The sequence below is a fragment of the Diabrotica undecimpunctata genome, chromosome 2 (genome assembly GCF_040954645.1).
Source record: "Diabrotica undecimpunctata isolate CICGRU chromosome 2, icDiaUnde3, whole genome shotgun sequence".
In the NCBI taxonomy this organism is placed as follows: domain Eukaryota; kingdom Metazoa; phylum Arthropoda; class Insecta; order Coleoptera; family Chrysomelidae; genus Diabrotica; species Diabrotica undecimpunctata.
The window spans coordinates 56,123,352-56,147,703 of NC_092804.1; the positions used below are offsets into that span (position 1 = coordinate 56,123,352).

The window sequence follows — 24,352 nt, forward strand, 5'->3', positions numbered from 1 at the left end:
TTTCATTTCGTTTCTTATTTGTTCATTTCTAACTCTCTCCAGTTTCGATCTACCGCAGCTTCGTTTCAGATAATCCATTTCTGTCGTCATAAGTTTGTTTTTATTAGCTTTGGTGACGTCCCATACTTCCGAACCGTAAAGTGTAATACTTTGAACTATACTACCGTAAATGTGTTTTTTGGTTTCTCGTCGAATTGTTTTTTGCCAGAGAAGAGAGTTTAAGGCACGGGTCGCTGCTCTGCCCTTGTTTATTCTTTCCCTGATTTCATCTGCGCTATTTCCCTTCTTGTTGAAAATGACCCCCAAATATTTGCAGGATTGCACGCCTTTGATTTTGTCGTCTTCCAAGACTAGGTCACATATTTCATCTGTTCCCACTGAGAGATATTCACATTTTGTCATATTCATGTTTAGACCTGCCACCTCATATTCTTCTTGCAGTTTTCTTACCATATAGCTAAGATCGTAGCTGTCTTCGGCAATTACTACCTGGTCATCCGCAAAGAAAAGTGTATATAGCTTGTTTTCTTCCACCGTTATTCCCATGTTTCTACATTTTTTTACCCATTTCACTAAGGATCTGTCCAAATAGATTTTAAATAAGGTGGGTGACAGACAGCAGCCTTGTCGTAGTCCTTTTGTTGTTTGAAAAGGAGAGGTGATTTCTTGTCCCATTTTAATTCTCGCAAAGTTTTGTTCGTAATCGTTTCAGATAATCCATTTTTATTTATTTTAATATTTTTGAGTGGCGTTAATAAGAATTGGGTTTATTTTCAAGTTACCCATTTCTATCCATAGTTGGGAGATCGGTACACTGTCATATGCTTTTTCCAAATCTATTAAAGCTATATGAGTTTCTCTATTTCTCTGCACTCGTTTTTCCATTGCAATTTTTAATGTGAAGATATTATCCATAGTGGAGCGTCCGGCCCTAAATCCCGCTTGTTCTTCGGGTTGTTTGTCTTTGATATCATTTTCTATCAGGTTTCGTAGTACTTTTGAGTATAGTCGGCCTATAGTAGCAATCACTGCGATCCCTCTATAGTTTTTAGGATCCATCTTTGTGCCTTTCTTGTGTATTGGAGAGATATACGATTGTCTCCATTCTTCTGGAACTTCTTCTCCGTTTAAGCATCTTTCGAATAATTTTCGGATCATCTCAAACAGTTTTGATGATCCATATCTAATCAACTCTGGATGTATTCCGCCTGGGCCTGGAGATTTTTTTAATTTCATTCCCTTAACTGCTTCATTCACTTGTTCTATTGATATTTCGATTCTTCCTTCTACTTCCACTTGTTCATTTGTCTGTTTAAACCTTTCTCTTCTCTCTGTTAATAAGTTCTCAAAATGCTCTACCCATGTGTTCTCTGGTATTCTATTTATTATGACTTGGTTTTTTGTCGTTGTTCTCATCGTTTTTATAGTTCTCCAGGCTTCAGAGCTCTTTGTCCCTCCTATATGGTTGTCTAGGTAATGGCATTTTTGTTCCCATGTACTATTTTTCTTTTTAACCACGTTTTGTACGTTCGTCTCCCTGTTGTAATAACTGTAGATATACATCCTTCTTTCTTTTTATCTTTTCTTCCACTTCTTTATCCCACCAATATGGTTTATCTACTCTTCGTACCTGTGGCCCTAAGGCTTCTAGCGCTGCGTCTTTCATGCAGTTTTTTATATGTTCGTATTCATCCGTCGTTGATCTGTGTGATTCCTGTAGTTTTTGTGTTAGTCTCCAGGAGTAAAGTAACTGTGTGCTCTCGTTATCTAGATTATCTAAGGTGTACGTAGTTCTCTCTATTTTTTCTCTGTGTTCTTTGTTGATGTCTGTGTGGTTCCTGTCTACGAATGGTGTATATATTTTTCCTATTATCAGGCAGTGGTCCGAGCCGCACTCTGCTCCTCTATTCACCTTTACGTCCTGTACTCTTAACTTAGTTTGTTGTCTTGTTATGAAATAATCTATTATCGATTTTAGACCTCTTGTGTGCTGATACCAGGTGTATTTATGTATGTTCTTGTGGGCGAAAAAACCATTCAAAATCTTTAACTCATATTGTTGGCATATATTTATGAGTCTTTCTCCGTTGTTGTTAACAGTTTCTTCTCCATGCATGCCTACCACTTTACTTTGAACTTGTTTTCCTACTCTGGCATTCAGGTCTCCTCCGCATATAATCTCAGGCTCCCTTAATATACTCATTTTTAATTGTACCTTTTTTGCCACTCAACTCGTCCATCTAAGCAATTTCATTTCCGTCACATGCATTCGTTGTTCCTCTTTCTTTTTAACTGTTCAACATTCAGTTCCATACATCACAGCTGGTCTTATGGCTATTTTATAGAATTTTCCCTTCAACTTCACACAACACATTACTCCCTTCCACTTTATCCAACCAACCATAATTCTACTACATGCATTTTTCCATTATTCTGTAGAGTATTCTGTATTCTATAGATACTGAAAACTATTACTGCTCACAATCATATCACCATTCAAATATATCATTTTATTTGTAGTACCTCCATCTTAAAATGAACATTCCAAATGCCCTGTTTTTGTCCTTTTTTAAAGTTTTTTAAAGTTTTAAACCTTTTTTCAAAAGCTTGTCTCCACTGTTCCAGTTTTTGTTCTAAATAGCTTTCACTATTTCCTACTAATAATACAGCATCAGCATACATTAAGCATTACGGAATGTTACTCTGTAATTTCGCTATTATTTGATCCAAAACTAATAAGAGTAGATAAGGACTAAGCACCGGGCCTTGATGCAATCCTATTTTCAAATGAAATTTATGAGTCTCTCCCACGCCTGTCCTAACACTAGTTGTTACTCCCTCATACATCACAATCCTCACAATCTTTACATATGCACCGGGGACTCCTTTCTTATCGAGTGCCCACCACAGTATCTCTCGAGGAACTCAATCGAGGAGACAATCATAATGTTTTTCAAGATCAATGAATAGCATATGAGCGTTTGGTTCTTTGATCCTGTATTTTTCTTCAACTGCCTTATAATGAAAATTGCATCTGTTGTTGATCTGCCTGCATAAAGCCAAACTGATTATCTACCGTATAGTTTTGAAGTTTTGTGTCTGACCTATTTTCTTTCCACTGTTTATATAATTTTCTTTTCGCTTTTATTTTTTCTTCACACCATTACGTTGGAGTAAGATGAACGCAAACTACCCATTATAGAGAAATGTAAAAAATAATTATCAAGAATGATTCTTCTTCTTAAAGTTTCTTTTCCTATCGAATGTTGGAAATCATTATGGCAATTCTAACTTTATTCACAGCTAACCTGAATAAATTCAGGTCTTATCACTTAAAAACAAAGAAAACAAATATTTTCATAGTAAATTGCAATCTTACCTTTTTTGGCAAATATTTCTCCATTTTGGTATAGCCTCCGTCTTTTTTGTTGTAGATCCATCTTTCGATAAAACTTTAGCGTGTTTTTCTAAAGCTAATACTATATTTCGACTAGTATGGAATTCCGGGATGAAAAGACTCAAATCTATACTTTCTCCCTAAAATATTGTAAATTCATAATTACCAACACACCAATAACTTTATTTTTTCTATTTTTAAATGTTTTATTTCACTTCAATTATTTACTACTCTTTTATGTGCTTTCAGCAATGACCAGTAATTTTATTTACAATCATTCATTGGTCTGAAAGGGTATTAGAATTTTCGAAACACCCGGGAAGAGATTATGTACTTATCAGTACTTCGTATCATTGAGATCCAGATCTCGTTTAGATGTAGGTAGACCCTCTTTTTATAGGGGTTCTGAAATTGTTTTATTGTGGCATGTTTAAGTTAAAAATTGTAATTAAATGGGATTAAACCACAATTAATCGTAATAAAAATTACATTTTACATTTGTTTGACGTTTCAATCTCCACTCCGGAAATAGTTAACAAGTGTGATTTTAACTTGTCGTTTGTTCCTGGAGCCACACCCAAAAAGCTGCTCCTACATAACACACGCCTTCCAAAAGAAGACGCTCAAAGAGGAAGATTTTGTTAACTTTCGTCGGTTCGACGCTATACACTGATAGCAGGGCTCTACTCTGGCTGACCGGTACAAGGAGGACAAGGCAAAACTGGCAAGATGGTCACTCCTACTTTAAGAATTCAACTTTGAGGCCATCCATATACCTGGAGAAAAAAACGAACTCCCAGACCATCTGTCTAGAATTCCTCAAAGGGAGCCCGAACCTGAATAAGATCCTGATGAGGAGGTGGAAAGAATCGTCTGGCCCAACCTCAACAACGACGATGACAGCTTTCCCCTTCTATGTCTACTCAAAGAGGATAGAGAGACTGGAAAGGAGCAACCCATCCTAGATGGCCTCCGGACCATCTACTACAAGACCGCATACGTAGTAGTCACCTCATGCGACCTGACATGCTTAAATTTAAAAAGAAATGGTTGGAAATCTCCGAAAGAGGACCTCTCACAAAGAAGGAAGAAAGCCTCATCGTCGAATTCCAAATCGAAGACAATGTGGTCTACGCGCAGTCGGACCACAGAAAGGGCTTGTGGTACCCCCTGACAATAGAAAGGGCGTTGCGAACCACCCAGGCCGCGAAGAGACAGCCAGAGCCATCAAAGAGCTTTATTTTGTCTTTTATTTGTACCAGTTACAGATGGATACCAGAAACACAAAGAGGTCACCAGGAGGTGACTTCCTCGAAATGTCCTTATTGGACCGATCGTTTGGCAAAGATTCGCGTAGCCCAAACCACGCAGATCCAACCCAGTAGCAAATTTTTAATTAATTGGCGGTTTGTTTCAGCAAAATTGACAGGTAACTTACTTGATCTCGATCTTTTAGGCAAATAGCCATGTTTTGAGTTTAAATTCTGAGTAATGAAACAAGGGATTTGAAGATGACAACAATATCATATGTAAAGGGCTTATCAGAAAATTAAAAAAGATATGAATAGGAAATAAATACAACGTAACAACATTCAAAATAACCAATACACTGAGATCTATTTTGTATAAAACCAAACAAAAAAATAGATATCAAAGAACTGCATTTATAAAACACTTTGTGAATGCAACCATTTTTATGTGAGGTAAATCTCACGACCACTAAGTGTTAGCATAAACGAGCATGAATCATACATCAAAAACAGAGACTTCGACAGATCTCAGATATGCAAACACGCCTGGCACAATGACACAGATTACAATGGAAAATGCATCAATAGTTACGAAAGAAACAGACTGCAAAAAGAGAAAAATCTATGAAGTAGCCCCCACCTTACGTAATGAAGAAAAATGTGTAGCAAGCTTACCAAAGGAATGTAGCAGACTCTGTTTACAGATACTAAAAGAAGAAATAAGCAACCAGAATATACCAACATTAATGGATGAATAGAAGGTCAGAAAAAATAACTAAATAAACACACAAAAATCAAAATTTATGTAATATCAATTCGAGGGTACATACAAAACATCGTTATTTGCCTACAATATCCAAGCCAAGAAAGTCATCTGTCAAATTGGCTGAAAGAAAATAACAATTAATAAACAACTACAGGTTAAAATCCTGTTTTATAATAATCTATAATAATCTTTTTTAAAAACAATTTCCGAATTGAAGATCGAAACGTCAAAACAAATGTAAAAAATGTAATAATATAAATACCATATTCGACGTCTTTTTTATGACTGGACGTTTTTTGATTTCGTTAAACTTTCTGAACATCCGTGGATAATAGTTTGATGGTCTACTATGAGTATAGTTTATTTCACGGATTTTGTCATGAGTGACATCATACTCGATGCATATTTAGAGTTACATATCTGTCACATACAGGCAAATTAAGAGTTTTAAACGCGGACGTAAGTTTTTTCATTCAGCACCTAATCAACTAGCATCTAGTTTCACCGGTAAATAGAAAATATTCAATAACGAAGTCTTTACTTAATTCATATTTCTAGTAGCCGTCATAATCGGCTCATTTTTAAAGGATTTCAGTTTAAATTAAATAGCGGTGTTGTATGTTGCCTAATAATTTTCATTCGTTCTGTGTATCAGTACCTGTGAGGTCAATTCACGGTTCTTAGACTTAACTACGGTTGCCTTCTCCGACTGGAGTGGGGAGAGTTAAATGCTTGACTTACGTCACCAGAGCACACAAGGATACAAGCCCATTTATTATCACAGTTTGTTCGTGGTAATGATCTTTGAGTTTATTATTTCCTTTATTATTTATCGTTTCTTAAATATCTTAGTTTACTTTATATGTTTGTATTTTAAGTTTTGGTGTTGTTTCCTGTAAAAACTTATTTTGAATTATCGAAGAAAAGTTATTTATTGTAGTTGTACATCGTATCTATTGTATCTTTAAGAATATCTTTTTATAAGGTAGGTTAAAACTTTAAAATTTCATTGTGTATTAACGTAATAATAATGTTGATGAAATTTTAGAATGCCAGGCACAGGTTATAGTGTGGCTAATTGTAAAAATAATTTTTATAAAAACAAGAAGTCTGCTGGTTCTGATCAACAAATAGCATTTTTCACGTTTACCAAAAATTACAAAATTAGAAAAAATATGGATTATGCGCTGTTGTAGAAAAGATAAAATAAATATAAAAACCGCTAGTGTATGTAGTAATCACTATGAGAAGGATGATTTTGTGGATGATATGTATGCTCGAATAATGGGAACATGCCTAAGTTGAAATTAAAGGATGGAGGTAAGTGTTGTTGACTTAATGTAATTCTATTTATTATCATCACTATTTTGTAGCAATTCCAAGTAAAAACTTAAAATCTCAAGATTTTTCAAAACAAACAGAATGTGAACCTACAGCAAGAAGAGATAAAAGAGTAGCAATGAAAACAGAAACAGACAAACATTGAAGACTTATTAGAGGTAAATTCACATAAAAGAGAAAAACTGATCTTGTAACCATTGATTTGTCTTATGTATCCGGTACAAGTAAAGAATCGGAGGAAAATATTTTAAAACGAAAATACGAGGAGTTGCTTGAAGAAAACAAAACACTAAAAGATGATTTAGAAGAAAATGAACAAGATTTGTGTACTACCAGAACGAGGATTGTAGAATTAAATAAAATAACCAAAGAAAAAGACATTGATAGTGAACAAAAGATTTTGAAACACTTTGGTCAGATGGTTAGTAAAAGCGAAATTAAAATTATTGTAAAAAAGAAAAAGTGGGCATGTTGGACGACAGAAGAAATTTCAAAAGCTTTCACCATAAGATATTTTAGTAAAAGATGTTACCTATATCTAAGAAATACCCATTACCTGGAATATCAACTTTACAAAAATTTACATTAAACTTAGATCTGGCCTCCTACAAGATGTACTTGAGGTGATGTATATTGCTGGAAAATCAAAAACTGAACAACAAAGAGTATCCTTCTTGTCATATGACGAAATGAAAGTATGTGCCCAGTATGAATATGAACCATGGACGTATAAACACAGATGTGTTTATACGTCCATGATATGAACAAACAGAGGATGAAGTGGTTGGCACTCATAGGTACATGCAAGTAGTGATGGCAAGAGGACTTTTTGATAAATGGAAGCAACCAGCATTACATTGGCTTTGATACAAGTATGACTGACAATATTTTTTCTACCATAATTACTGAGTTGCACAATGTAAAATATAATAGTTTCTTGCGTGGGAGGAAATCAAGGACTTTGGAAAAAATTGAATATTTCAGTTGATGTCACACATTTTACACATCCAGTCACAAAAGCAAATATCTACATGTTTGCTGATGCTCCCCATCTCCTAAAAGTAACAATAAACTCAGGTTAATCGACACAGGATTTGAACTTGAAGGTGGAAGTGTATTGAAAAAAGATTTGTTAAAAACACTAATTGAAGCTACAACAATAAGTTCCATATATAATCTGACTTCAGATCATTTAGAGGTAAAAAAATGAGGAGAGAAAACGTTGCACTTGCTGCAGAATTACTATCTCACACAACTGCAACAGCCTTAAAACATTATTTTCAAAATGCAGCCAGATAAAAAGAATCGCAGCACAAAAACTTAGGGAGTTTATAGAGCTTATTATTAGTTGGTTCGACTTAATAAATTTCTTTACATCTGCTACAACTACATTTAAACGACCTTATGGAATGGACATTTTGGAAGAACAAAATAGGTTATTGGCTCTAGTAATTGATACTGTACTAAAATGGTGTGCATTGGAAAAAAATACATACAAATTTTCCAAATGGGCATTATAATATTCTCCAAATCTATTCAGTGGTTATTTACTGACTTGAAAGAGAAATACAAAATTTCTTATTTATTAACACACAGATTGTCTGGAAAACTTTTTCTCACAGGTAAGAAATAATGTGTTACCTATTTTAAGCATGTTTAATTATTTTGTATTTTTATTTGAGAACAATGGATGGATTACATGACCAACAGTCACCTCTAAATACCCTTTACAGAGTATGAATGATAATACTAGGAAAAAATCCAGGTATGGTGGAAGGAACTACTAACGTTTCCAATTATGGTAATCAAGAAAAAGAAGAATATATCGTTGCAAAAGCTCTTCAACAAGCAAAGATAAATATGTTATCACCGAAGTACCCATAAGTGTAGATACTGTGTTCATGGATCTGCAAAGTCAAAGTAGCAGTAGTTCAGACGTGTCACAAATAGGTAATATAACAAAAGAAACCGAAGGTTTAATATATATATATTGATGGTTTCATAGCATTTAAATATAAAAATCAATTCCCAAATTTAGGAAGACATACCTATGAGGAACAAAATATAAATGTTCACAATTATTCTGTAGCATGTTGGGTACAACATTGATCATTTGGTGGACTCATAAATGCATCATCGGAATGGCTAGATCAAGTAATGACAATGGAAAAATATTTCCAAAATTTTCATGGTGAAAACCTAAATCGGGGTAAGAAAATTATACATCGAACAGCAGAGTATGTTTCCCGTAATTGTTCGGATATACCCCTTTATCTCGTAAAAACATACTGCAGATAAAGGATATTCATGAGGATCAAGTATTTTAATACTTGCTCCAAAAGCCAGGTTACCAGTGACAAAAGAAAACAAAATGAAGACATTAATGATCAGTCAAGGCAAAATATTAAAAAAAATAATTATGTAGTGTATATTTATATGTATTGGAAGTACAATAAACTAGTTACGTTTTTTAGCAATTAAAATTTATTACCTATTATTTAAATTCTTACATTAAATTATACAAGTAATACTAATTCGTATAATCCTAGCTGACCTCTAAGGACCGGTAAATAATTCAATAGTTAATACAGTATTGATAGAATTTTCAGTGTAAAATGGAGATTGAAGTCCTAGATTTACGTAAATACTGTATTAACCGTTGGATAAACGTGAACAACCGGTGCTGAATAATTTTAAGTACCAAACTACCTACATATCAACAGTTTTCCATAATTAGGTATTATAATCCACTAAAGATTTTTATTTCATAACTATCCTTACCATTTTCTATATATCAAAGATATAAAAAAGCCGATTAACCATGTTACGATTCAAATTACTATCGTGACGTGTTTGCGGGCTTAATATTCATTGGTTAGTCGGAGTAGGCAACCGTTGTAAGTCTAGAAACCGTGAGGTTAATTATAATTATGAAGTATATAATTATAACTAACTTTTTGTATTTTTTATAACTTGCATTTCTGGCGTATAAATATATGTTATTGGTACGTATTTATAATTTAATTGCGATTGATTTATTTTAATTTAGAAACTTCCTTCCCTGCCACATTACTCATTTCTGTTTCTATATATTTTTTAATATAAGATAATAAAGCTTGGCTTTTTGATTCTTGATTCAAACTTTTCTATGAGAAAGTTTGGGCTCATCGGATTTCCATTGTCATTCCATCAGTCTGTTCATAAAATCTGACGCACCGCTGGAAATGCGATGTAATACAGCAGTGACGTCTTTTTGTGACGTATGGATAAACTTTTGTGATGTCTTCAAAGAACTGTTGACTTTTTGCTCAACTAATGCCTCACTAACCGACATCTTAGTAAAGGGTGAAACAACTTCGAAACTCACTAGATTATTATTCAGTCTTAGTATGATGTGCTTTTTTCCTCAATAAAGTATGTAGAATCGCTGACGTCAGTTCCAGACTGGTCAATGGGTGATATGTCGTTTGATACTTTGCGATATCGTATATAGGAGAGCCAATTGAACTGACAATCTTAAAGGAGCATTTCCCTTGTGAATTTTAGGAACACCATACAGTCGTTTTCCGCATATTTTTCTTCATTTGATGATCAATAAAAATAACCTGTACAATTTTTTTCTCAGAACAGTTGCAATGTGAACGTGTTTCGTTTCCTTGTAGGTATTTGTGTCAAAAAACTCTTTAATTTTATGTTCCGTTTGTCAACAAATTTAAAAGTCCTTTCAGTATGTCCTTGATTTACAAACTCGAAAAATCATGTACCATTACAAAACACCGGTCATGAAAATCTTCATATTGTTATATTTTTTAATGAGCACATTAGTAGAAAAATTTAAAAATATAATAACAATTAAGTGACCCTAGTAAAGCAGGAATTAGTTTTTACATAAAAGATTTCTCACCTGAATTGAAAGATTAACTGGTACAGTTTCTGGTAAAAACTCGTCAAATGGTAAATCGAAAGAAAGATGTAGAAAATGAGCACATAGCGCAAACTGAGTGTTTTCCAATCTACTTCTTTGTCCGACGCTACTGCAATCTATCCAATTATATTGATTGACTAGAGTTAATAGTTCACAATGTTTTAATGTTAATCCAAATCTCCAGGTATAGGGAACAAAATGCAGCAGATCAGGTCGTTGTTTTGAAGACCAATCATTAATTAAATCTAAAAATTAATTAAAATAATGAAAGGCACAACACTAAAACGTCTGTGGTCGACAAATGTTGAGGCAATCTGGGAAAACCTGATTCAACTTTATGCACGATTAATGATATAAATCTATTTACCTGTGAAAAACCATTTGTGAAAGAAAATAAGATTAATAGTGGCCTTGCATCCTGTAAGGTTAACTTCCCACAACTGATGGTCGTTCCACACTATTGGATAATGACATAAAACTGAAAATTCCAATGTTTCACTTTCCACGAAATCACGAAATTGCAGACTAGTTGTTGATTCAAGATGTAGAAGTTGGCCTTTTATCACTGTTGTATATCCTTTTGCTGTAGTCACCCATGGAATTGTAACCTGCACACAAATAAATCAAACTTAAATCTTACCTTTAAAATGATATTTTTACTTTTACTAGCTACCTAATATGTAATTCTTATTAATGCTGAGACGCTACGCTACTTTAATTGTCATTATTTTGTAACTGTTCAAATAATTTGTTTTAACTCTATTTTAAACAGTTTCTCCCACAATAATTAGTTTCTGATTTCACCAATTGGTGTTTTTCCCTAGATATATGACATATTATCACCTATTATTATACTTACAATAATTCTTTGGTGTGCTTTATAATAAAAATAGCTCAATTTTGGACTCGTCATGTGCACAATAATTGTAATCACTTCTCTGTTCTCGCACTTTTTCGCTTGCCCTTTTTCTGTCTTTGGAGACTCACAGTGAAACATAAAAGTCAAGGTTCGGTCAAGGTAATTTTTAGGTTAATGATCTAAGCGGTTTTGTCGATTACCTCGGCAACAGCTCTTTAGCAAAATTCGATGACAGGCTCAAATTGATCCGTTAATTGAGGGCTTTCATTTGACACATTGATATACACACTGGTATAAATTAATGTAGGTGCTTTCAGATTATTAAAGTGATGGGTGTTTCTAGATATCATATATGACTACCGATGTCATAATTGATATTAAAGGTCGCCAAGTCAATTCTATTCCAAACAACCTTGTCCTTTAACAACTGGCCAATTTAAAGAACTATCCAGATAACAAAACTGTCCCCTCCCAGTAAGTAAATTTCTAAGAAGAGTAACCTATTCATTTATTTAAATCAGAAGAAACTTAGTATACTCAAAAAACAAAAATCCATCCATCCTATGACTCTACAGGTCAATTCGAGCCCTGGCCTACCTCAGCAAACTTCTCCACTGGTTACGGTCTGTAACTATTTTCCTCCACGATCGACTGTTAGAAAGATTTCTTGCGTCCTCATCCACATCATCCTCACTCTCTTTCTCGGTCAACCAATAGATCTCTTCCCCTAATTTCTTGCAATTAACAGTTTTTTTGGAAGCCTGTTTTCTTCCATCCTAAATACATGGTCTGTCCATTGAAGATGTTGTAGACGAACATACTAAGATAAAGGTGGTTCTTTATACATATTATATATTTCATAATTGTATCTGATTCGCCACCTGTTGTTCTTAGTACCTTTCTTTCAAAGATGTCCATGCGGTTTACAGATTTTTGAGTCAATATCCAAGTTTCACATCCATAGCTCACTATCGGTCGGATTATGCTCTTGTAGATTCGTATCTAAGTCCTTTGATGTATGTCTCGTGATTTAAATATTTGGTTCATGGCAAAATATCCCGCATTGGCTATGATGATTCTTCTGCTAAGCTCTGCATCGTGCAAAACTTCTATAATATTTCACGAGAAAATACTAGCAATAGATTTTTGTGCACAAGAGTCTCTAAAAAACGCCTCAATATGGACGAAATATGTATTGTTTCTGACAGCCAAGATGCAGTAGATTATATTTGTTCATTATTTAAAAAAAAAACTGAAATAGTTAGTCCAGGTCTTTTCACTTCACACTGCTCACTCAAATTTTATCGAAAAATGAGAAAAGTAACCAGAGAAACATACAGATTCTACAAAAATATAGAAGAAACGACGATCATAATATGATATTATTATCTGCAACAACCGACCAAATTGTTCGCTATAAATATCTGGAGCAAGTCTATGAGGCCAAACGTCTTCTCCGAAATCTCCAACCTACAATCTACTCATGTTTCTCTATCATGATTCCTCTATAACCGCACCTCTTTAGCTGTTTCCTGTTTTAATGTCTATCTGGATTGTCAATGACTTGGTCAAGGTAGTCGCGAATTAACTAGGTAGTTTTAGTGACAGTTTACTAAATCCTAGACTTCTCGGGAATGCATTGGCAATGTAACATTTTAAACATGCTCAGTGATACGCTGTCTTCCAAAAAAATAAAGAGCCATCGAAAAAAACGTAATTAAGTAGGTTGTGGATTTTACAGCGATTTTACAAATCATAAATGTCAGCGCATGACATTTATGTCATTATCGTTGTAAACGTTGGTTATAACTATGGTCTGTTCAGTTTCAAAATAAGCTCAACGTAAACACAGTAGTTTGCGTGGTCGGTGAGTGTGTCCGTGTCGTCATCGTAATCTTGAGTTTGTCACTGGTTAGAAAATAAATGGTTATGGGGGTATCGCATTTTGCAATTTTAACAGTGTCGAACCGACTTACAGGTTTTGTAGTGTTCATTTTATTTTCTTATTGATAGTGTTAATTAAAAAAAACTGTGTTGATAATATTATTAAAAGTGTTAATTTAGACTAAAACTTAGTTATTGTACCAGTGTGTTTGTTCTATTTTCTGTTTAATTTTATAGGTAAGTATATTTTTGTTCATTTACTTTAAAAAATATAATAATATAGAAAGGCTAACGGATAATTACCATAGTTTTCAGAAAAAACAAATAGAATCGACTAAATTGAGTGTTGTTAATTTTTCATACTTGAATGATTGTACTTTTAATGTACACTCATGGACAAAAATATCGAATATTTTGGAATTTTCCAATTTTTTTTGTAGTCACTATTATTTCAAAAAAATTTTAGATTATTGATTATACTCATATAGTAGGCTGATGTACTCAACTGGTTTGAAATATTTTAACGTTTATCACAAAAAACCTTATTCACGTAAAGGAAAAATCATACTAATTCGGCTATTTTTAGTTTAATTTATTAAGTTTAATTATATATTGTTTTGATTTAACTAATTTTAAAATAAGTATGCCACCAATTCGACACTGCGATGAAGCCCATGTAACACAGATTGTAATTTTGTACGAGGAAGTATATGCACAAAAAGATATCGCACGACGTCTCAGGAGAACTCAGTCTTAAGTTTCGAATACTTTCAAAAGGTACAGCGAAACAGGAAATTTTGTACGAAGGCTTGGTCAAGGACGACCAAGGTCCACAATCGCAATTGATGACCGTTTTTTGGTTCTTAATTCTACACGAAATCTTTCATTGACATCGATGCACCTCAGAAATGAGCTATTAAATGTTAGACAAGTTAATGCGACTCCAGAAACAGTTACACGAAGATTAAAAGAAGCAAACTTAAAGCCCAGACGCTCCACCAAAGTTCCACGTTTTCTCCAAAATCATAAAGCTCGTCGTTTAGAATTTGCAAGAACACATATTCAGTGGAATATAGACAACTGGAAAAATGTTCTTTTCACTGATGATACCAGAATCCTATTATGAAAGCCACATGGTCAAAATCACGTCTACAGAAGAATTGGAGAACGATTCGCCAGCTCAAATCTCGCCCAGACCGTTAATTTTGGAGGTGGTGGCATAATTCTTTGGGGAGGTATTAGTTGGGAGATCCGCACCGCACTTGTGGAAGTGAATGGACGGATGACTGATAACTCTTACATTTAAAACGTCCTACAAGATTATGGTTTGCCATATGTTAGTTACATTGCACATACTGCTGCCATAGTGAGTAATTATCTTGATGAGTTGATGAGGTCCAAATTCAAAGATTGGATTAGCCACCGTTTAGTCAGGATTTAAATCCAATAGATCACATGTGGAATCACCTAAAACGCTGTATACGACAAAGAAATCCCGTTCCAAATACGATAGAGTAGCTTCGGCTTGTTGTGCAGGATGGAATGCAATGATCCAAGGATATGTCCAAAATTTACTTGCAAGCATGCCGAGAAGGATGCAAGCAGTAATAAGATCTAGAGGGGGGAATACTGGTTACTGATCATGCACTTCCTTCAGTTAAAAAGACTTGTTTAAGTAATTTAAATTAGCATTTAAGTTTAGAGTAAAATAACCTATTTACCTAATATTAAGCATTTATTTTTTCGCAATTTTCTCCGCATAAAAACTTAAACTTGTTCATTAAACATTGTTAAAATAAACTCTATTTCACAATAAACGACTTGATTGACCAGAATTCATTTTAAAAAAACAAAAATTAGAAAATTCCAACATATTCGATATTTTTATCTATGGGTGTATTTATAAATGTTTCAAATATTTAAGTAATTAAGTTTTTGTCACCACAAATTTGATCTAAAATAACTCACCTCTAAGTAGCTTCCAGCACCAACATTAATATGTACGGCGTTCGTTTCTTTGTCTTTGGTGAACAGAATATCAATCGTCGCCTCATTCTGCATTAACAATCTTACATCAAATGATTGCATTTGTCTTTTTTCGCCCGGTTTTGGGGGCACTGTGACTTCCATGGGCAAAAAATCTTGTGGATAGAAAAATTTAAAAAGATGTTCTCGTTGCCGATCTGCCCAAGGTCCGTAACTGAAGTCAGTACCTATAATACATACAAATCAATTCATTCGATTTCGGAACCATATAAATCAATGTTACTAGACCTTTCAACAATTTTCAATGGGCATTAAATTAAAGAAAATCGTTGGGAAAAAATAATTATATTAAAAAGGCTTAAGACTTTATTTACTAGACGCATAAAATAACCGTTTTGCATTTTGGTATGATGGCAAAAGGTGAGCAAGATTAAAATACTTACGATAAAACATAATGACAGTATTAGATTTTTGTTTTGATACAGGGCAGCGACAGCCGCTTATACGTATTTCGACCTCTTTAGGTCTCCTCAGAGCGGTATAGCCACTACTCTGAACGAAAACAAAAATCTTTCCCGTCCTAGACAATAGTTATCAAAATAACTATATACGGACGTTACTACGCCATCTTTTAGGATGGAGTAGTAACAAGATACATATAAAATCTAAATAGTAACTAAAACGTATCAATATTTTGATAAAAAATAACATGCAAACATACCTTTTCCACATTTAATATCTACGCCCCATTGAGGAGGGCTAGGTTCTACAATTTCTCCATTGGCTAGAGTAATTAAAACGGGCTCCTCTGGCACCAAACCCGGCTCATCCATGTAAAAATACAATTCTACATCATTGGTGGACATCAAAACAAATCCTTCACCCATATATCTTGGTGGATCATCGAGCATTCCTGTATATTTGATGCTTGGAGCTAGCATAACTTTAACGTTCTCAGCCTTGCATTTGACGAAGTGCATAAATCTGTCTAGCGTACATACCGCAGGTTTGGTGGAGTAGACAAAGTGTGATTCCTCGAATGTTATACTTAAAGTGGTTGGTACTAGGCGATTTCCAAAGACAACCCGACTCTGAAAAGATTACAACCGAATAATGAAGATAAGGTTATTATTAATTTTATTAGGTTATGTTATTATTCGTTTATATCATAGACATAAAATAGAAGATAGACTGATCGTTGCAATACCAGCCTGTTCCCCCAATGCGACAAAGAAAACTGACGCAAAGTAGTACCTGCATCTCTTTCTAATCTTGTATTATGTGTCTATGGTTTATACCTAAATTTTAGAGCTTGATGGGTAAAGAGTGCAGGCATAATGAAGTCTCAATATAAGCGTAAATAAAAAATAGCTAAATTTTAACCCACTTTTTCAATTTTTAAGATACAAGTATTCACGAAAAATATGTCAAATCTTTTAAAAGAGAAATAAGAAAATAAAATTTACTTGTATTTTAAAAATACATGAAAAAAAGAAAAACGTTTTATACTCATTTAACCTTGAGTTCAGAATAAATTTAGTTTAGTAGATTCTAGATTTCAAATTGATCACACCTTCGAAAATTGAGTTACTTAATTAACATGGTAAAACTCTTACAAAAGAATGTTGTGACATGCAATAAAAATAAGATCCACAGAGATACTATTTATCATTGTCAAGAAAGTCCCGATAAACCTGACCTCTGCTTAGGCAACTGTTTCAGAGAATATCATGTATCAATATAGAAAGACATTACCAAAAAATTCATATTTTGTAAACTTTTATTTTACATTTTAATATTCCTGTTTTTATGAATAAAATAAAATTTAATTTACTAAATACAAAAATTTGTATTAAAGCGCACAAGTGCATCCTCCACAATTAAAAGAAATTCCTTGAAAACTGTATACAGCACATTTGCGTCTGCAAAAATTCAAAGAAAAATGATTATAGTCAGTTTTAATATATGTACAATAAAAATTGATGGTTAAACAAGTATTGCATTTAGTTTTAAAAATCTACTGTTGCACTGGTCAGCAGTAGGTAATTTTTTGACACAGCGAAAGGGTTAAAAAGGAAATTTTACAGTAAAATGGTATGTTGTTAGGAAGAAAGGAAATATTTTAAAAATTTGGACAATACTGTACACCATATAAACCAAAATATATATATATATATATATATATATATATATATGTATATATATATATCAAATATAATAAAACACTAATATGTACTTACAGAAGATACATCACATTTTATAACAGGTATTAAATCTCTCCATGTTTTTGCCATTGCAGCTTCGGGTTTTGGTTTTTTCTTGTCTTTTTTTGGTACAACTTGGGCTTCATTCTCATTTCTTTCTGCTTCCACATCATATTTATCGTTATTGGGGAACATACCAGGAGATAAACCAAAAACTTTTTCTAGCCTTGAGTAAAGATCAGAACGATTATAAACATGTAGTTCAAAAACATTCAGCATCACAGAAAGTCTTGTATCTGAATGGGAAAGATCTAAAAAAATACATATTGGCATAAATAAAGTTGACAGCAGTAAAAACTTATTTTTTTTAATATCACTAAAAGTTTGTTAACATAATGCCATACATACCTTCACTAACATCTTTGGGAACATAAGATCTCCACCATCTAAAAATTAGATAACCATCTTGAATTCTTAATGTGTAGTCGTGGGTAATGTAGACTAAATCTCTAAACATGATTTTGCCAGATAAGGCATTTAGAGTTAAAGAGCCTAAAAAATAAAATATATTATCAATTAAAAGTATATAATGAAAGAGGAAAATTTCCAGTAGTTGATTGGTGTAAAATGGTATATATTTAAAAAAAATTATAAAAAATTTTCCAAACGGATTAAAATTTCATAACGTTTTTGGTTTTATCACCATCATCCTTGACAGGGCCGGATTAACACTTTTGCCGCCCATGGGCCAGAGGTCTGCCTGCCGCCCTAGTGGGGGTGCAACACCGGGGGGGGGGGGGTCCGGGGCTCCCCCCCCCCGAAAAAAATTGAAATTTAGAGGCAAAATAACGCATTTTGGGACATTTTCCAGCGCTCAACTGTCTCTTGATATTGTAATGGTTTTAGTACCTCTCATGATGAAAACAAGAAACTATGTCCTAAAATTGCGTTTTATTAATTAAAATAAAGTATTTGACAAAACTCCGTTAATTACGAAACCATTTTCTACAACCGTGATATTCCATTACTTAAGATTACAATAATAGTAAATAAAATCGTTGTTGATATTATTTTGTGAAATATCATGCAGCTCGTAATTCCCAAACTCAACAATTCTTTTATAGTTTTATGACTATTTTGGCTGAGAATGATTGATTTGGAGTGAAGTGAAAATTCGGCTTCGTTACTCGGCGACGGCTCACCTGTGAATGTGCCCGCAGGCTTTGAGCCATAATCGGTCATTGCTGTCGATTTATGGGCAAAAACAGTACAGTTAGGAAGGGGCTAAAATTAGTAAAAGGTGTACAGAGTAAGACTGCAAAATAAATGATAATTTCTGTATTGAATATAGGATAATAACAAATATATACAACATCGAAATATAACTGTTCATAGCATACAAATCACATATCCAAACAAATAACTTACTCACTAAATTAGCTTTGTTAAAGTAAATATAACTTAAAACTTCTTCTTTCTTGCACGTGCATTGGAAAAATCATCAACAACTGCACTGAAATCGAGTTTTGTTGTCAGTTCATGTTCTATGGCTAAAACAGCCAGGCTGACGAGTCGTTCTTGAGTCACTGTTGAACGCAGATAGTTTTTGACTCTTTTCAAGGTCGAAAACGATCTCTCAGCAGAACAGTTTGTAGCAGGAGTTGTCAAAAACATTTTCAAACCAATAGCCACGTTGGGAAACAAGTCCTGTAGATTTTTTTCTATCAAAAATCTGTACAAGTTTGATAGTGAAAAGTCTTTTTCGGCTTCTTTGTAGTTTCCTCGGATCAGAAGTCCTTTCAGATGGATGCACTCGCATATAAACTCTGACTCTTCAATGTCTTCAATATAGATTTTCTGTAAAGACGTCGCGTTAGCAGTAATTTCTTCGGTAGTTAGAGTCTTTAATTTTGTTAGAAATGAAAACTTTGCAACGAAGTCTGTGTACACAGAGATCCTTTTGTCTAACTGAAACTGAAGTGTTTCCACGATGATGTCATAACTTTGTTGAAGACAATTTCCCCTAATGTCATCATCCTCATCATAAGTTCTTTCTTCATCTTCTTCTGAAGATTCATCAAAGAACCTCTTTCTTTTCGCCTTTCTTTTTGGGCGATCAAAATCTTGCTGCACCTGCGGCTGCGTCTCTTGTGGAAGTTCTGGCTCATCGTTCTGTCTCATTTCACCTTGCGCAATTTGCAGTTTTTTTTCGCCCTCTTTCTTATAGTGGGTAAACATGTCTTTCATGTTCATCACATACTCTGTGAGTGAGTTGTACAGGATTACAACGCTGTCCACGGTCATATTTTCAGCCTGGATCTTTTCACTGACTGAATTAAATTTTTGAAGTACATCTCCCCAAAGGGCTGCCATGAAACATGTTTCTAGAGACATTAGTTTTCGCAACAACCCTTTGGCTTTGGATTGTGTCTGTTTGTTTTCATGATTGCTTGAAGTCATGTCTATCAGCGTCTTGACCATGGGTTTGTAGTCTTTATTAAGGCTTTTGCAAGCTTCTTCCCTTGCAGACCATCTTGTAACACTGAGAGACTTCAACGACGTGTTCTTGTCCTTTCCTTTGGCCGTGAAATTTGACAGAAGAAGATTCCACCTGTGCGTAGAAGACGAGAAAAAATTGTACAATCCTTGCAAGAGATCAAAGAAATGTTTTGCAAGAGAACAGCATTCTGCTGCGCTTGATCCCACTAAATTTAGTGAATGCGCTGAACAAGGCACATAAAATATCAAGGGATTCTTTTCTTTAAGTCTTGCCTGCAACCCCGAGTACATTCCTGACATATTTGACGCGTTGTCATAGGACTGTCCCCTACAGTTTTGTATGTCCAATCCTTTCGACTGTAGGAAAGAAAGCACTGAGTTCACTAGTTCTTCACCTGTATGACCTTGATTTTTCATAAATTCAACAAAATGTTCTTCAGGGATTCCCAATTCATTCACATACCTTAATATGAAAGACAATTGATCAATGTGTGTTACATCAGGGGTAGAATCTACTATTATAGAATAGTACTTGCTTTTCTTAGCATCATTCAAAATTGTATCAATAACGGTTTTTGCCATTATTTCGATGAGTTCTTCACAAATGGTTGATGATAGGTATGACTGATTGCCTTTACCCGCTTTCCCATATTTTTCAATGTGTGCTTTCAAAAATGGATCAAATTCGGCAATCAGCTCCAAGCACATCATATAGTTGCCATTTGAAAAAGAACCAAATTTTTCGTCAGTCCCCCTAAAGGCAAGACCACGCGAGGCAAGTTTTTTTATTATGGCCACCACTCTCTGGAGAACTGCCTTCCAATACCTTATTTCTTCTTCCACTTGGTTTTGTAGAAGCTTATCGATCCTCCCGGCTGCTTCTGCTCTTTGTTTGTAGACTATTACACTATTGTAGTGAACGTGCGAGTTTTCATGCTCTTTTATTCTCGCCTATTTTTATTTAGCCTATTCAGAGAAAGCAAAAAATATAGTTTTTTTGCACAAAGTGCTTCTCTCACTACCACAAAGTAAAATGGCGAAATATGCAAAATTAAATAGCCACAAAATTTGACAACTTACGGCCTCACGGCCTACACAGCACAGCTCTCACCGTCTCACTACTCCTTACACCAGTGCTAACTGCTGCTGCATAAACTTATCTGAACCTTTAGATGTAAGATCTATATTAACTTACATTACCATTACTATAAACAAATAAATATTTCTTACCTCACAAGTTACAATTTCAAAATGTTACTCCGCTCAAAACAAATTACAAAAACGTTAAACCTAAACAGTTAGACAGACTGCAGTACGTGGAGTTGAGACCAGACAACCGAATGACAATGGCGCGTGGCGGTGATGGAGTTGGTGGGGGGAGGGAGGCGGCAAGGCGACAAGACGCCTGCCATCAGCCAATGCTAGCAACTACTACGATCCCACAACTAAATTTCCCGTGCGTAGCGTACGATACAGACTGCCGCCTCGCCCCTTCGACTCACTTGGATAGAGTGGCGTAGCGTAGTGTACTGCGACACATTACACCGCGCAGAGTGTCGCGTTATAAATAAATAATAAACAATAAAATAGTTTTTTAATATTTAATGCTCAGGTTCACTGGTCTTGATAATCGATAATAAAGCTTTATAATCAATCAAAAATAATTACACTTTTTTTTTCTCAAATCCGCCGCCCCAAAATTTTGCCGCCCTGGGCCGCGGCCCAGTTGGCCCGTGCCTTAATCCGGCCCTGATCCTTGACCATCATATTTAAATTACATATTAAGTGTATTAAAAATTAAAATTGAAGCAACATGATATCAATGTTAAAAGATTGAACTTTAAGGGAATATACTGCACCTTCTTGAAACAAGGACAACATCTATATTAACCTATGAGAGCAAGGTATTTTGAAAGATTTTTGGGGCCATAAAATAAATTGGCTTGGGACTTGAAAAGGGTTTAGTAAAATAAATTAACTAAAGCAAACAAATAAACAAAGTAAAGTGTAAAATATAATTATATATATATTTCAGTTAGGTCATGTCACATCTAAGATGTGTATAAGTTGTGATATTAAGATTTATAAAATACTCTATACTCTATATTCTACTTATATTCTGTAACTGCTATTATTGATTCTGTTTTATTGATTATTACTTCCATTTTACACTTTCTGTCATTTCTAATTCAGTTATTTATTATTGAAATAACAATAAATCAGAGATTTTAACCAAATCATTGTTTAAGATAGAATATATCTATCAGTAAGATTTCTTACTTGTGCTTTAATCGCTAACAGCAATGTTTGATAGCTGTAATTGTTGCTATTTTCCTTTTCTGTTATTTTTTTAATAGCAGCAAAAATGTCAATAATGTCCAAATATCCATCACTATGAAGATTTTTTTTACATTAAACCAATGATCTCTGGAATGAGTCATTACAATAAAACAGTATTTACAATAAAATATGCTCTGTATTATGTTTAGTTTAGTTTAAATTATTACCAACGTCTGTTGTGGAGATAGCATGTAAAGAAGATTGTGGTTAATCAATAAGATATTTAGATTTAGTTTCTTTTTTTAATCTTAATAATGATAATCATAATTAGTTGCAAATAGATATTGTGATCAGCTAAATGAATTGAGTCATTGAACAAATATATTGTTATCACTATTAATGTAGGCTTGTCATGGGCTAAAAACCTTGTCATAAAAATAAATTTTCAAAGTGCAAAAATGAAAGTTTACAGTAAGACAATAATAGTTTAAATAATCAAAATATGATATAAACAAAATAAACATATATACAAAGGATAACAAAGGGTTAAATAAACTCACCTATTTTAAAGTAACCTTCCCCAATGAATAATTTATTAACTACTTTTGTAATTATATACCCCATAACCCTGGAGTTATAATAAGTAATATAAATGACCCAAGAAACTGCAAAAACCAAACTGCAAAGCAGCATAGCAAAATTCGAATCCATTTTAATATCCTCTAGATTTAAATGTTTTGTTGTTATATTGGGCGCAGGAGTAAAATACTCGGGAGGTAGAGTGGACCCCATTTTTAATATCACTTTGCTGCACTAGGTCCACTAGGATATATTTATTTATTGCCACCTAAACTACATTTTATACATAATATTATACGATGTGTGGTACTTTACACTGTTTTTATTATTACATTTAACTTTTGACCCATTTTGACATTTATCACTGACTGCAGTGATACTACGAGATACGACTAGCCGTCAACTGTCATTTTGTGAACTTATCACTTTTTTCATTCTTTAATGTGTATATTGGGTTGCATACCATGTAGATATGTTATTTCCATAAACTTTTCCATGTGAAAACAGGAGCATTTAGATTAAATTAAGTTAAATTTAGTTTAACATAATTTATGGTCAAGTATTCAACTAACTACTTCTGCCTACGTTAAACGCTTAAAGTTGTTTCCCTTCATATATCTTTGTTCAAAGTTAAAGCATTTTTACTGATATAGTTTGGGCAAAGAGATTTGAAGGAAAACTGCTTTAAGGTTGATGTAGACAAAAGTAATTTCTTAAAAAAATGTTATCCTTGATTTCGATATTTTGCCAATATTCAACAAATTATCAAACTAAAAATATTTCTTTTGATGGTCTTATAGGTAAACTACTACTCCTTTCTTGTTAAGACAGTCATATAAGTTTTTTAACATAATGATACTAGTAGGATCTGCAAGTTTAGAATTGTAATTGTTCGCTCGACCGAATTACACCCTTGCCAATCTTCATGGCGGTTTTTGTTTGTTTGTTCCTGCCCAGGAATGCACCGGGTTATGCACCAGCTTCCTGGTGCATTCCTTCTGCCTGCAGAAGGAAATAAAACCTGAGTATCGCCTAGTATCGAAGTTGATTGGTTTCACTCAGTAACGCTCACATCACATAATTAGCGACCATGAGCCAGCATGAAGAACGCCTTAACTACGACAAAGTCTGCCGTGAAGTCTGCTTTTAAAAGGGAACACATTTGATGAACACATCTCACTTATAGTTTGCTTAGGTTTAGAAAACTTTGCAAGTGAGATATTTTTGTTTATAGTTTTGTATGTTTGAAATTTTTAATATTCACTTTAACAGTTTCTTTACATTTATGATATTGTAACGCTTATATTAATTTATTTTATGTCTTCTAACACCAATGCTAAAACATAATTAATTTATAACATTTATTTACTTAACTGTACAAA

At 33.8% G+C, this 24,352-nt stretch overlaps 1 protein-coding gene across 7 annotated transcripts in view; it reads right to left on the reverse strand.

Moving 5' to 3' along the window:
* The window catches only part of tweek (transmembrane protein KIAA1109 homolog tweek), a 204,308-nt gene extending 180,958 nt beyond the window's left edge, over nt 1–23,350 (reverse strand). For all 7 annotated transcript variants that reach the window (XM_072522926.1, XM_072522925.1, XM_072522922.1 and 4 more), the window contains exons 1-8: nt 22,952–23,350; nt 18,021–18,164; nt 17,649–17,923; nt 16,130–16,499; nt 15,391–15,635; nt 11,047–11,287; nt 10,659–10,924; nt 3,380–3,537 (exon numbers count right to left, since the gene is read on the reverse strand). In XM_072522926.1, the coding sequence (XP_072379027.1) occupies nt 3,380–3,537; nt 10,659–10,924; nt 11,047–11,287; nt 15,391–15,635; nt 16,130–16,499; nt 17,649–17,923; nt 18,021–18,164; nt 22,952–23,183 (1,931 nt within the window). In that variant the 5' untranslated portion in view covers nt 23,184–23,350. The remainder of the gene's footprint in view (nt 1–3,379; nt 3,538–10,658; nt 10,925–11,046; nt 11,288–15,390; nt 15,636–16,129; nt 16,500–17,648; nt 17,924–18,020; nt 18,165–22,951) is intronic.
* Between the last annotated feature and the right edge of the window lie 1,002 nt (nt 23,351–24,352).